The 15,403-nt window shown below is 45.9% G+C and overlaps 1 protein-coding gene across 1 annotated transcript; it reads right to left on the bottom strand.

Moving 5' to 3' along the window:
- Positions 1-2,776: 2,776 nt before the first annotated feature.
- LOC144161012 (uncharacterized) lies at positions 2,777-4,330 on the bottom strand. The gene has a single exon (XM_077692082.1). The coding sequence runs from the start codon at positions 4,328-4,330 to the stop codon at positions 2,777-2,779; it is 1,554 nt and encodes a 517-aa protein (XP_077548208.1).
- Positions 4,331-15,403: the final 11,073 nt, after the last annotated feature.

Genomic DNA, 15,403 nt, shown 5'->3' on the forward strand with positions numbered 1-15,403 from the left:
CTAACATTTTTTTTGTCAATGAGGCACAACCTAGCGGTATGGAAAAAGTTTTGTGGCCAACGAAGTGGTCAGGTTTCAGCACTGTCACAACTGTCGGGGCCCCTTCCATGACTAACAGACCACAACTTCAACGTCCTTTAGGACGTGTGAAGAGAACTGTGAACGATGCCGCTTTGATTTACCTCACAGGTTACGTGATCACGGTACTTCGTCTAATGAAAATTGTCCATACATGCCATTTTGGCCGTGACTGCAAAAAAACAGAGGGAGAGTTTGACCTCGGAGGCATGATAACTACACAAGTGCGCATTTGAGCTCTCAAATAATTTATTCGTAGCTTCAAGAATGTGAGTGGCCTGACAATGCCCTTTAGACACCTCACCAGTGAGCCCTTCTAATTATGCCGCTGAGGTGATTTCGTCGCAATTGGTGGAAACATCTAGCGAGACGTTTTATACAGTACTTTGCCTGAGAAGGGCTCGTACTAAAGATAATTGGTTTATTGAAAGATGTTAATAAGGATGTTCTAAAATATTGAAAGCAAATTTTGTGATCGCCAGTATTTGTCAACTAATACAAATTTTTTTACATTCAACATTACCCAAACAGTACAAATATTCTATATACAACTTTTACATTATTTTGTAAAAACTGCTAACTGGAAAGGGCACTACCAAGAGGAAAATTTTGTAAAATTGACAGCTCCCGCCATCTGTCACATGTTATTTATATTGAGGAGCAGTTTACGCAATCCAGTGCCATATATCTATTTCTATCCATCGTTACATCGGAGGGAACCCCATTTGAATCTAGTTGCTCTCATTTAATTACACAGCGAAGCTTCCTTTATTAAGATCGCTGCAAAGAGAACCTAAATATATCAATATAGAATTAACTGGGAGATTGTTGGGATTGAAAACAACAGAGGCAACATGACTTGGCGCCAGTGTCTTACTGCTTTATTTGACGCCAGGACTCGTGTCAGTACAAGAAACAAGTAAGGAAGATGAACACACCTATTCAGCTGCCACAAGTGTTTCACCACCATGCGAACCGGCACTCATATCCAATAAGGAGATCGCACCATACTCCACAATGCCAAACACCGCAATGCTGTGTGGCAGAAAAAATTGATGGATTCCAGATAAGTCATAAGATTTGAAGCTATGATATGTTCGAGCATTTTAGATGGGATACTGGTTAAGGAAATAGGGCGGTAGTTTGCTGGGATTGCGCGGTTGCCTGATTTAAAAATTGCAATAACCTTAGCCTTCTTCCAATCGTCTGGTACGTTTCCTGTTTGTAATGATTGTGTGAAGATCAAGTAAAGTATTTGGCTAGAGACTGAAATGGTACTTTTTAGTAATTTACTGTTAATATTGTCGCAGCCGGCCGAAGAAGAAACTTTTAGATCGTTAATCAGTTTAAATATTCCTTCTGGAGAGATTTCAATTCCTGGCATCGCTACAGCTTCTGGATCCGGCAATGCTACGGTATCAGTGGTATTAGCAGAGGAAAACACAGACGAAAAGTGGTCATTCAAAGCAGAAGCGCACTGTGCGGCGTCGATTGGTTCTCCGTCGGCATTAGTGAGGTCTAATCGATTAGATTGTGACGTAGGGGAAAGCATGCGCCAAAATTTGTTAGGGTTTGATTGAAGAATCGATAATAGGTCACCGGAAAAGAATTTAATTTTTGCAGCTTTGAGTTCGGTTAAGTACTGTTTCGCGCATGAGCGATAGCGCTCCCATGCAGTTGGACTTCGGCTTAGGTGAGCCGATCTGTACAAGCGTTTCTTCTGGTTGCAGAGTGATTTTAGCTGTTTGTTAAACCATTGACAGTTGGAGTCTGATTTAATTAGGGTAGTAGGAACGTATTTATTTTTAAGGTTAAGCATTGTAGTCTTAAAAAGTTCCCAGTTAGCGTTGACACTACGAGTTAGGTGCGTAATCCTGAAGTTTTCTAAGAATTTTGTGAGTTCGTGATTAATGGCGTTAAAATTTCCTCTCTTGTAATCTGTGATTATCTTCTGTGTGGGAGATTTCTTTTTCAGCGGGGAAGAGATGCAAATATGGATTAGTTTGTGGTCACTAAGACCAGGGAGCGTGTTAATTGTTTTTATGTAGTCAGGGCACGAAGTTAGCAGGAAGTCTAGGATATTATTACCCCTGGTAGGGCAGGTTATGGCCTGGTGAAGATTAAAATCAAGTACAGTGTTTAAAAATTGATGTTCTTGAGACGGTGACCCATTCGACACTGAAAGCAACGACCAGATGATTGATGGATAGTTGAAGTCTCCGAATAAAAATATGGGTGCCTGAGGATATTTATTGGTAACTGTAAATAGGGATTGATGAAGTAGGTCGCAGAAGTCGGGGTGGCTGTCCGGCGGCCTATAGCAGGCGCCAAAAACAAATTTCGAGGCTCCGTTTGAGACAAGTGCCCAGGTTAATTCTATTTTGTCATCATGGAATATAAGTGAAGATGCTAGGGTATTAGTAATGGCTATCAGCACGCCACCTCCTCTCTTGCTATCTCGATCGCGGCGAAAAATTGTGAAGTTCAAGTTGGAGGGAAACACTTCCGTATCTATAATGTCTTGATGCAACCATGTTTCAGTTAGTATGACTATGTCAGCACTGATATCATTTATGAAACTGTAAAGTTCATCGCGTTTAGGAATTATGCTTCGTATGTTAGTAAATGCGATGTTTAAGTTTAGAAATGCCATAGGGCGGACACACGTGTTACATGAGGCGGAATGATTCGAAACCTGTCATGTGTTGCCAACGGAGGTGGCTTGTGATAGTGGGTTGTTATCCAATGTAATGATGGGTGAGTTTTCAAGCTCCGTAATGCTATCATTTTTCGCGTCATACAAGTAGGTCTTGTTACCAACAAACAGCTTGTCCATTCTCAGCATAAATGCACACTTTTTTGGCCGAATGAACTTAAGCAACTTAGCACGCGCAAGGCGAGTGGCTGCAGCAAAGTCTTCCCTTACGGCGAAGGTCGTTTCTTTAAGCTTGATTCCGCAGCCTAAAATCTTTTCTTTTGTTTTGAAGTGAGCAAGCTTTACCACGATTGGTCTTGTTTTGTCAGGGGCAAATTTTCCGATCCGATGAGCCCGTTCAATTGCACTTGGTTCGATCATAATATCGAGTTGGGTGGTGCAAAAATTTAGTACGTTAAGTTCGGATTCTTCCGATGATTCTTTTGCAGAGTCCTCAATACCGAAGAAGAGAAGGTTATTGCGGCGCAGTCGATTACTAGCGTCGGTATTAGCAGCTTTTAGTGTTTCTATTTCATGCTTGATTTTGACAGCGTCTTCGGGTACGGCGTTCGGTGAGGGTTCAATTTGGACTGTTTCTAGCGCTACGATTCGGTTTGTTAATGTTGAGAGAACTGTTTCATGGTTAGTTTGTACTGCCTTGAGCTGGTTAATATCTTCACGAATGGTTAGGACGGTTTCATCGAGCTTCTTGATAGCGTCAAATAGGGCTTCTATCTGAGCTTTAGTTGGGCCGGGGTTTAGTTCCACATCTCCGGACAGCAATAACATCAACTGTGACAGCAATTGTAGGGTGCACACCTTGTAACATGTACATAGCAAGTTGCGGAATCTGAAGTCGTAGGGGCACGACACCGCGACAAGGAAGTAGTTGCTGGTTGAGCATTGTTTAGAATGTGTCAGGTAACTAACCTGGAAGGTCAGGAGCGGCGTAAACATACTGCGCAAACCGGTGTCGTGCCCCCAGGTGAGGGTGATGTTCCAATGATTAAGTAGGCCGGATAGGTCCCACGTGATTGGTGACGTCGACGATGAATAGCGTTGCCAGGCGTAGTTGCAGGCGCAGGGTGCTGTCGGCGGGCTGGGGATCGGTAGCAGGATCCGTCGTTGATCCAAACAGCGCGTGGGCGCTAGAAGCACTGGTAGGCCACCGGCTGGTGACCAAGCGTAGTCGCCCAGGCCAGCGGTGTCAGCAACCCAGCAGGCCACGATCTGGAAGGTCAGGAGCGGCGTAAACATACTGCGCAAACCGGTGTCGTGCCCCCAGGTGAGGGTGATGTTCCAATGATTAAGTAGGCCGGATAGGTCCCACGTGATTGGTGACGTCGACGATGAATAGCGTTGCCAGGCGTAGTTGCAGGCGCAGGGTGCTGTCGGCGGGCTGGGGATCGGTAGCAGGATCCGTCGTTGATCCAAACAGCGCGTGGGCGCTAGAAGCACTGCTAGGCCACCGGCTGGTGACCAAGCGTAGTCGCCCAGGCCAGCGGTGTCAGCAACCCAGCAGGCCACGATCTGGAAGGTCAGGAGCGGCGTAAACATACTGCGCAAACCGGTGTCGTGCAGAAATATTCAGAAATATTTTCAATGAAAAGACTGCTGAGAGAATTTTGATTTTTTTAAACCCAAATGACCAAACCGATTTTTGTGCCGAGTTGATTTAGACATTGTTTGTTTCAAGGATTAGGTGGTATATTCCGCAAGACCCAGTTAAAAGGAACGGAGTGTGTGCACTCTCTAGTGGGTGTCATTTTTAGTCTTTGTGTGCTTTTTGTTATCATTGCTTATATACTGTGGTCGAAGTACTATGTCGTGTTTAACAGTGGTGTGGATATTGGTGTATGTTGGTGCTGGGTGAGTGTGCGCATTTACAGGTACGACCGACGAGGGTAACAACGTAGCGAACTTCTCACCAAAAGTGTTTTTCCTCAAAACACTTCTTTCATGGGGGCACTTGTGAGGAGGCACATTGATGAGCTGGCAGTCCGATCGAGAACAGTGAAAAAGGCGAACCACTCGTGCCGGTTGGGACGAGGAGTGCGTGCGGCGGTCGGGGAAAGACAGGCAAAAAGAGGAAGAGGAAGAAGAGGTAGCGAGCACTGGAGGCTGGAAGGAAAAAAGGAGGTTCCAGAAGCTCTCAGCTGGGCGAGAACGCCTAGGAGATCTACTTTACGGAGCTGCACATTTCTCCTGGGAGCTCTCGGCTGGGCGTGAACGTCCAAGAGGCTCGACGCCAAACTGCACCGTCCTCCAGTACTTCGATCCTGGCAAGTCCTCGCGACGTCCGCAACGCAACCCTCTCGGTGGAACGGCTAGCACACGGAAAACAGCGCCGAGAATTTGCAACGCGCAGCAGCAATGGCACGGTGACACAGTGCCAGCGGCCACCACACCACACAAGCGCACCGAGCCCTGCAAGCCAACTCAGCTCATTAACAGGACCCACAAGTGACTGCGAGAAATTGGCAGTGGGACTGTTTTCACGGGAATTTTTTCTCATTGCACTGTTGTTGCTAGATTAGCTTGATTTCCATTTGTTCACCTTTCTTCCGAACTCGTCCCATCAGCATATTTTTTTCATGTCCGTAGCCAAATCGTCTCGACTCCTGTCCGGCCGGTAAATTTTACTCTCCTCATTCACAAAAGCAACCTGCTTCACATCGGGTTTTACGCACCGACGCAACGCAGGCAATGCGGCGCACCGTTATGGACAGCTTCGAGTAATTCTGACCACCTGGGGATCTTTACCGTGCACCGAAATCTCGTGCATACGGCCTCTTTTGCTTTTTGCCTCCATAGAAAAAGTGGACGCTGTAGCAGATAATACAACCCGCGACCTCGTGCTCAGCCGCACAACGCTTTAGCCACTAAGCCATTCCGGCGGGTCACATCAGACGCAAGCTTGATCAATTTGAACCGAAAACATTTTATGTTTCCCCCGCTGACCAATTTTACCAGGGCTGCCTCCCCCCCCAGCAAACGTTCTAGCAGCACATCCACATTTTTTCATTGTTCTCAGTCCTTTTCATTTTACTTTTTATTGCTTCAGCAATGTATGATTTTAACACAGATAGGCGAGTTCGCAGTTTCCCACCAGAAACATTTCACAAGGTGTCTTACCAGTAAAAAGTTGGGAGTCATTGGGAACGAAAAAATAGAGTTCTACATTGTGCCGTACCCTTCTATTGCAAGGACTGTTTGCTCAAATAATAGCAATTTCAAATGGGCCTTTTTATGGTCTGATCTCCACGTTCCGCGGCACCATTTGACTAGGAATTAAGAGACGGGGTCAGACTGTGCGTTGCTTCACTTTGACAAAGGAATTTTGAAATGCGGAACATGCAAACCGGGAAAAATTGTCCGTCACCATTTTAACTGGAAGAGCATAGGCGCAAACACAAAGCGTACAAAATCAACTGTTCTAAGCGCGGTGGTGGTGTGCATCAGTTTAACATTCACTCATCTTGAGTGCGAGCCAAGCATGACAAAAATGACCTGCCCCCGCTTGTGCCCAAAGGCGTGTGTACGCACTCCCAGTTGTTACAAAACCGCATCTAATGGTGTTATTGTGAGGTCGGAATCGAAGCTTCAGCTCTCTGAGAAATTTATCATTTGTAGACACACTCTCAAGATGTTTGTCGATGTCCGGCCTCTAAGACGCCCCTCGAGCCAACATGTTAATTTGGATAATCCCCGGGTGCTCTTCGTGCCGTAGGTTTAAAGCAATTTGCGGCAGCGAAGAGGATATTACTACACGAATGATCTACATAAGACTGTTGATTCCTAAATAAAGTTCGTACCTTCTAATAAAATATTGCTCATGCAGTTATCGGGAGCTTAGACCAGCCCCGCCACGTTATTTAGCGAATAACCCTGTGTTGTGATCTTTCAGTTTTTTGGCCACTTCTTTAGCGGGGAGTTGCATATCTCGGGTGGTTATTTTTTCTCAGTTTCTGCGCTAGAGCTCCGAGGCAATGGTAACGGTGAATAGCAACAAGCCTTGGCAATCGAGAGGTTCTTTCCTTAACCAATCCTATGCTCTTAACAAGTGAGGAAATTTCACCAGTGGTGAAGTCCTGCTACTGCAAAAGTATTTGCATGTTTCTTTGTGTCGAAAAAGTAGATGAGCTGTTGATGGCCGGCAAGAATAATAAACTGTCGGCCACACAAACATTTAGAAAAAATGCGCATGCCGAATACGATGGGAAGCGCTTCTATTTGAATGTGAAATATGCGCATAGATTGTTTCTGTTGGAGTCAATGTTCAAAACCCACACGGCAACGATAACTGCAGCTAGAACGTGCGCAGATGCGTGACATAGCCTCAGTGACTTTGCTGCATATTACAGCTTAAGCGTTGCATCACTAGAGAAAAACTTTGAAACACTGGGAGCTTTTTAGGCTTCTTAAGAGCAGTTCAACACATTTGTTTTTCTTAGCAATGTATTTTACGGTTCTAGTATTCCTTCAAGAGGTAAAGGTACTTTGCGTAAAAGTTCAAAAGACCTAAAAAACTCATAACTATCTTTTGTTCTGTGGCTGCCGTGCATTCAGTACCGCGTCGACTTTTTCTTTTGTCAGCCTCAGTTTTTTGGTAGCTTATCTCGAGCCAGAGATATCTATGGCGGCTTTGCAAAAAAAATTGCATTTTGCGACATTGGCGAAAATTTTATTCTTCGAAAGTTTCTCCCGAAAGCGCTCACCGTTTTGAACGCAGTGTTTTTGAGTTTTGCCTGAAATCAAAACTTCACGTACGTAGCAAATGATTCCCAGAATATCGCTTAGGATTGCGTCCATAACTGACTGAAACAATGTCGGTGCGCCTGCAACGCCGTAGAAAAGACAGGTGGGCCAAAACAACACAAGGTGCGTGTTCGTCCTGAGAACTGCCTGAACGCGCTTGTCAAGCTCAAATTCCAGATGCGCTTTTAAAAATCTGGAAAATACAATATTTTACCGCCAGCGGCAAAAATGTCTTCCAGCAACGGAAGCGGATAGTGATCTTTCTCCAAATACGGATTTACCGCGACACGGTATTCACCGTGTCGTCACCGTGTCGTTTTTTGTCATCTTTAAAAACAGCGACTAAGTGCTTTGACCAGTCACTGGGTCATTCTCGATAGCTAACGTCAGCTTGTTCGAAACTTCATTGCTCTATTTTTGTTGTTGCGCGATGTGCCTAAAGAAATGATATCGCGTTGCGAAAAATTAGCTGGACAGCTGTCTTATTATGCCAAGCCCTTCTTCAAACACGCCATTGTACTTTTGTTTCAATGACATTTCTATTGTCGCCGTGTTTACGGTCTTCGCCTGCCTCCAGTTTATACGGATCTGGGGCAACATATCTCAGGATGGCAAAGTCGGCATGACACGACACTTGACGTGTCGCGCAATCGTCATTGAAAATTGTGGTCGTTTACATAATAAGTTATACAAACCTGAAATCTCCCTCTTAAGATTAAGCTACAGGGAAACGTAGGTGAACCTGGTGCCACACCCACTTACACATTCTTGCCTGCTTTGACACCATTGCCAACTTTTTCGTTACTTTGTTTACCAAGTCGATCACCACCGGTGACTTGCCAGAGGATAAGAAAACTGCAAACGTCGCGCCCATTCACAAAGCATACCCCAAAAGCAATCCTAATATCTATATACCCATATCTCTCACAAGTGTCTGCAGCAAAATCCTAGAACATTTAATATATTGTGCTGCAATAAAACACGAAGAATCTAGATGATAGCTTACCAATTGGCAAAACGGATTTCGGGAAGGTTATTCTGGCGCAATACAATCACAATAATTTAGCCATGATCTTTTACTATCATTTGACGGGAAAGAACAGGCAGACTGCGTATTTTTAAGATTTAAAAAGACATTTGATTCCGTCCCGCACACGTTGCTACTCTATAAGTGCTCACTTCGTTGCCCTCAGCAAGACTTAGTCCAATGTATTCCAGGTTATTTGCATCTTCGACCCAATGTGTTCTGATAAACGATGGTGAGTGTTAGTTCTGGTGTTCCGCAAGGACCTATATAGGGTCGCTGCTTTTCCTTATATACATGGTGATGAACTTTAGTCCACTGGTTTCTTCAAAAATAGGCAGTTAGGTGTACGTGAAAAGAACCTGTAGACTGGGGTATGTGCGCAGGGCGACACAGAATGAAATGATAATTATAAATGTCGGTGGTCTGATTTACTGAACTTTAATAATTTGCTTTTTAGTGGCAGCAGTAAGCAGGTATGTTCGTACTGAAAGTTAAACGCAATCGTGTTACTACGAACTTTTATTTGACGAAATTCTTCTAACGCATCCGCAGCCCGAAATACGAACTCCGAAGTTTATTTACCGTTCGCATGATTCCGCTTCCAAGACAATGAGGTGAGGCGCAATCCTTCTACCATTTTCTGACATGTCTGCCTAGTACGGTGTTTAGTTTCACAAAGTGACGTGATGGCATAGGCGAGTAACGATAACCGGAATCAATTCAGTCTTGGCTGGCGTTATCGCAATCTGCCGTACCTGGAAAAGTTATCTAAACACAGAAAAAGGCTTTGCCCCGGTCTTCACTGTCTAGCATGCATACTCATGCGGACGGCAATAAAACTTCAGTTCGATATGTCGTAGTACAGATACGCTACACGAATTCTGCCAAATAAAAGTGCACAGAAACGCCATTGCGTTTCACTTTTGAATACGAACATATCTGCTCACTGCAGGTTTTACAAAGTAGATTGTACAATTTTACTAACAAGGCAGGCGGCATGAACATTACCACATAAATCTGTATCACCATGGGCACGTAACTTCACTGTATCGTCGGTCTTCACGTAAATATGATCGCCTAATTAAAAAAAACCTGTTGGCCTAACATTGATCACACTGTATATTGGGGACATTGTGTATACAGTGACCTGCAAAGTGCGCCTTTACGCAAATACTTCACTGTTTATCGCGGTATCAAAGTCCCAACTAACACGAGCTATCTTCATCGTATTTTTAACGATGTTCAAAAGTTGTGTGAAAAATAAAAAAAACTATAATTGTTTCAAAAAGATAACACCTCTCCTTCACACGCAGCCACCACCATATTTTATGAAAACACAGTCTCGGACGGGTCCCTCTTGACACAACGTTTGATGATAAATCTCTTGGAGTGTATTTTTTATTCAACATAATCTGGAAACATCAGATTGAACACGTGTTCTTTTCAGCCTATCGCATGCTGATTTTTTTAAACCCCAACTTCAGTGATGCAACTATAAAAGCAAGAAACCTTTATATTTCGCGCACGTGAAATTCACATCAGCGCCGTTTGGGGACCATCATTTGATAATTTATGAGCACTGCTAGAACGCGTGCAGAAGCGTGCCGCCCCCTTTCTGACCAAAAATTATTTTTCTAATGTTAGCATTACACAACTTCAAAGCCAGTTGGTCTTGGAAACAGTAATTAACCGTCGGTTGCATCACAAACTTGCACTGCTATACCCTATATATTTTAAAAAGACAGGCATTGATCCGAAAGGTTACTACCAGCGCACTTTAAATCTAAACGACGCCACCGTAAATTGGCAGCCGTACTGTTGTAGATGCGAAGCATCTCTTGCTCGAGGCTATGTCAGCGTCCGTCCGTTGTCTGCCCCTCTCCCCCTACACTATATAAAAAAAGAAATAGTTAGCGGCGCTCGGATTCGAACACACGATTCTCTGGCTGCAATGGGAGGTACGGGGCGCTCTTCCCACTGCGATACAAAACCGAGACAGGAGCGAGAGCTACGAATGCGCCTTATGTCCTAGACTGGTTCAAACTACGTCAAGAAGCCACTGATACAACGAAGGCACACGAAGCTGAATGTCAATAGAAACGACGAACTAAAAACTTTAAAGGATGATGTTAGCGGCTCTTGGTCAGGGGGATGTCCGCGTCCGTGCCCCGTCCGCCGCACATCTGATGTTGATCGTAGCAGGATGCCCCTAGGGACTGCCCAACCAAAGAATCTATCACGATAGAGCTTTGCGTTCAACCACCGTCGTCATCTTCAAGTAGGGGAACCGCTGTAGACGAAGAAGGACAAGATGACAAAGCTGCGAAGCGGAGGGCGTGTACGTTGTTCTCGCCCCGTCCGCAGCACTTCCGATTCTGATTTTGACAGAATACCCCTAGGGATTGGCCAACCAAAGAATCCATCACGAGACTGCTTCGCGTTCAACCATTATCGTCATCTTCCCTTAGTGGAACCGCTCAAGAAGAAGGAGACGAAGACAAAGCTGCGAAGATGATGGCGTCTACGTTGTTATCAGCCGGTGCAACTATAGTTATTCTGTTATTCGGGGCGGAGGAACTCGGATTCTGCAACGGGGATCTTTGCAGTGCGTTGCACTCATTCATCCTGGAATCAAGCCGTCTGCCGTGCTAGACATCACTTAGCCCTAGTGGACTCCCCTGTCAAGAATATGCGCGCCCAGCTCACTGCTTCGTCTGTACCACTTTGTTCGTGTTTCTTACTTCCCGTTTTTATTAAATGGTGTTCGTTTTTACCTTTTTTTTGTTCTTTCTCTTATCTGCTCACATTTATTTCTCAACTCATCTACCGCTAATCCTTCATAATATTTAAATATTTTTCTATCCCTACAAAAATTGCCTAATTTCTTTCGGTAAGGCGCCTATTTCCTGGCCAATCCGCCCGAGTGAGTACGCGCCATTTCACTGGAACCAACCCCCCATCTATACCTCACAACGCTGACGGAGACTACCGATTCTACAACAGAGACGAGAACATTGACGACAACAGGACGGACGAGTTTCGGCGCCTCAATCACCACCGCCTACTCACCGTAACACAACAGTAATTTTTTAACAGTACTTGCATGCCATTGCCACTGGTGTGGACCCGGACGTGAAATTCCCTCTGGCGCTACTAAACACCACATCAGTCAACATAACGGCAACACGCCAGCTGCACGATAAGCGTGCATGCGCCTCTCCTCTCTCATCTTCTCCTCTACACTCCATATGCTCTATATAATAAAATCCGGTCCATGAGCCGCTTCCTCAGTTGCTGCTTCGGTTGAGACACGCTGCACCGTCTGATGAGCTGAAAGTACGCTAAAATTTCTGCTTTGCATCACCACATAGTTCTCTTCGGGGAGGTGGTGTAGTTTTTTTACTGTGGTATTTTTTCCCTCCTCACATTGGCGAATAGAGTTGTAGCGACATCATTGTCGCCAATGGCCGCGCCCTACCATAATCGTTATTGGAGATGATTACGCAGCCCAGAACATCATGGCCTCGACGCTGCTAGGCCGCACTCTACGGGTGCTCCCTGATTCTCGGGTACGTGCTGCCATCCCGACACAACTCTGAATAAATGTGGGCTCCGCCTCACCACCTCATTGGTCGCCTACATAATGGGTGACCCGGGCGTCAGCAGCAGCATGCAGCCGCGCTTCATCTTCAATCCACCCCTCCCCCCTATCCGGCATTCGAGCACTTCCATCCCAGTGCCTACTTCCGTAAAATGGAGGTGCGCTTTAAGTACGGCGCATCGAATCGCAGGCTGAACGCTACCACTTTGCCAGAGCCTTGCTTCCGCATGACCTGCGAATCGACATCATAGAATACAGTCAGCAACCATACGACGATCTCGAGGTCCTTGTGATGGCACGCGTCGGTGCGAGCCCTGCTAGCCGTAATGATTCGGCATTGCTCCACGTCATTGCCTTCTTGCACGACACGCCAAGCGTTGGAACAGGAAGTGCGTTTAACGGCTTGCAGTGTCGACTGTGTCTTTGTGATGAGCCTATGATAGGAGCACGGCGCTATTTACATCCACACCCGGCTCAGTTATCGTCGGTCTTCCACCGTGACCCCCTCCACGCTCGCTGCACCCAACCACTTTACTCCCTGCCAGCTGACACTCTCGGTTAGTACGGCGCCTTTGCGACATCGCCCGCCGTTCTTCTTTAAGATATCAAAAGTGTGGCTTTCGAAATGGAGTTCTTTTTTTACCTCTACGGTGTCACGACACAGCAGAACCGTTACCTTCTGATCCATGAGCTGGTTCCAATTAGCCTGGCCTACATCTTGTCAGAACCTGGAGCCCGACCTTACGACGAGCAGAGGGCCTTTCTCGTGGCGCGTTCCGGTCGGTTCCCGAAGCCATCCGTGCCAGTCACTGAACCTTGCCCCACGAATGTCACCGTCCTCCTGCCTAGGACCAGCCCATTTACAGCGACAGCGTTGCAGTGAAGCAACGATGGCATGACAACAATAGCCCCGCCATGCCTCACGGGCCACAGCGATGCGGTGGCGTGTAGAGGAGACTGCCCCCACACCTGAAGCAGTGTACCCACCACCGCACCTGCGCTGCCTACACACCTTACTGAATCACCAGGCTGGGCATTGAGGCAACCAAATTTGCCTCCCTTTAGGCAAACGTCTTCTTTAGACATGCCCGAGACATGGCACCCAGCACACTGTGCTCGGACACACGTCTTCAGGTGCCTGTCAAGGACGGTGTTCCACGCAATGCACCTGCGTGCGAAGTAGCTTCAGCGACCACTTTACGGAAGTCGTCCCAGATACCCCATGTAGCACACCACAGGGATTGCACAACCCCACCGGGGAGACGCTCATTAGGATATTTTCTATCACCATCCTATGCTAGCGCAGATGATCGTTCAGCCTGGAAAAGAAGCGCCACGCGTTACGCTAGCGTGTGCTCACCATTATCAGCGACCCCCAAAGCCGCTGCAGGGCTGTCGCGAGCATTGCATGTGGCTGATCACGGCTCACCCCAACACACGGCAAAGGTGACCGTTCAACTTCACAGCACACGCTCGTCGACGTGTCTTACGCCCTTTGCTAAGTACAAGGATCGCTCACCCAAGAAAAGCGCCTCGACTGTTTACCGCACGCCGAACCCATCGCTCGGGCGACGCTGTCACAGGCTTTGGTATGATGTGCTCTCATAGACCTCGCTAGCTTTGCCATCACTGACTTTGGACCGGCCCCATCGCCGCCGCCTATGCAAGCTACGCACCCGGGTGAGTGTGCTTTGTTTCGCGGGCGCCCTACCTCACTACATATTCCATTCAAATGCTTCTGCACGGCAGTCAGCTCGTTTCCGCTTGCGGCAGCAACGAAACTCTACGTTTAGGCCTTCCTAAGCTAATAGCCCCCCCGGACGCTCCCTCAACGCCGACCGATTCCTATGGTTTGACCTTGGACTTCCCACGGAACATTTTGTGACCCCAGGCGCACATATGTAGATAGTTCTCCACCTATGCTGGCTGCTTGCAACCAAGTTGATATATTTCGCTTCATATATGTAGCTTCTTCTGCCGCCTTTGCATTCCTTTTTCGCGCGCATTATTTACCACACTATTTCTTCACTCTCTGCGCGCTAATAGGGGAGCCCGGTAGCGACATCCTCATCGTACACGGTCGCGCCGTATCATCACCATTATTGGAGATGATGACGCAACCCAGAACATTATGGCCTCCGCGCTGTTCCGCTGAACTCCACGGGTGGTCCTTGATTCTCGGGCTCATTTTGTGACCACAACGCCACTGTAAAGAATTGTAACCCCTACGGCACCGTCTCATCTGCTCCCTACATTATATACTACCAAGAAATATTTTTATTGTACATCTGATGCTCTGTTCCACAATAAATTTCAAATTCAAATTCATTTTTACGTTGTATGGAAACATACAAACAAATTATTATACAGGCGAGGGTCCCAGTGTCTCACGACTGTAACAGGACCCTCGTTAAGAAATGTTCCACACGTTTTTGTCAGGCTTGAATTTTTTTCTTTTTTCCTTGTTCTTTTTCTCAAACAGTGACTTTCTTTTTACATTTTTAGCGCTATTCAGCTCAATTGTGTCACCCACCCTGGCATCTTTTTTCAATGCCATGAATATAATTGTGTAGACCCCCGTGCGTTAACACATTAATTTAGATCCAGGCTATGCGAATAAAAATCATTTATAGCAGTCAAACCTCTATTGTAGGCTATTAGTCTTATGATGCCTGTTTAAAAATCTTGAGCGGGAATATTTTTCAAGACTCGCTTTTTCTCATAAGGAGACTGCCGCTCTTGTGTCCACGTGCACCTCAACTTGTTTACACTCGATCACTATACATACATACATACATACATACATACATACATACATACATACATACATACTTAAAAATATATATATGATAAATATACAGAGTAGTATGTTACACGTGTATGGTGCGCGCGTCACGACACTTTTATCTTAAAATGGACGAAAAGTTCATTTGTACTCCCCACCGCAGTTGAATGTCCTGTTGGGATTGTTGTAAAAATGTAAACCAAAAATGTAAACACCTCCCTTATTATCTGTGTAACTATCGAAACGCATTTGTTGCCCTTAGTTGTTCATCTATGACTAGTAGGTTATGCTCTCAATATTGTCACATAAGTTACTGGCAATGCTGAAAAAGGTTTTAAACAGGCGGACACAATATTAACTGCACCTTTATCAGGACAAATAACCTGCTCTTAAGAAATGAAGCGAAAACGGTGGCCAAAAAACATAACGGCTGCTCTTAGGAATATTCGTCTTGGCAAA

Source organism: Haemaphysalis longicornis, unplaced genomic scaffold (assembly GCF_048455015.1).
Source record: "Haemaphysalis longicornis isolate Haplotype H1 unplaced genomic scaffold, Haemaphysalis longicornis Haplotype H1 scaffold_11, whole genome shotgun sequence".
Taxonomy (NCBI): domain Eukaryota; kingdom Metazoa; phylum Arthropoda; class Arachnida; order Ixodida; family Ixodidae; genus Haemaphysalis; species Haemaphysalis longicornis.

Excerpts from the sequence above, each read along its gene's own strand:
- LOC144161012 (XM_077692082.1), bottom strand. The coding sequence starts at position 4,330 with ATGTTTACGCCGCTCCTGACCTTCCAGATCGTGGCCTGCTGGGTTGCT.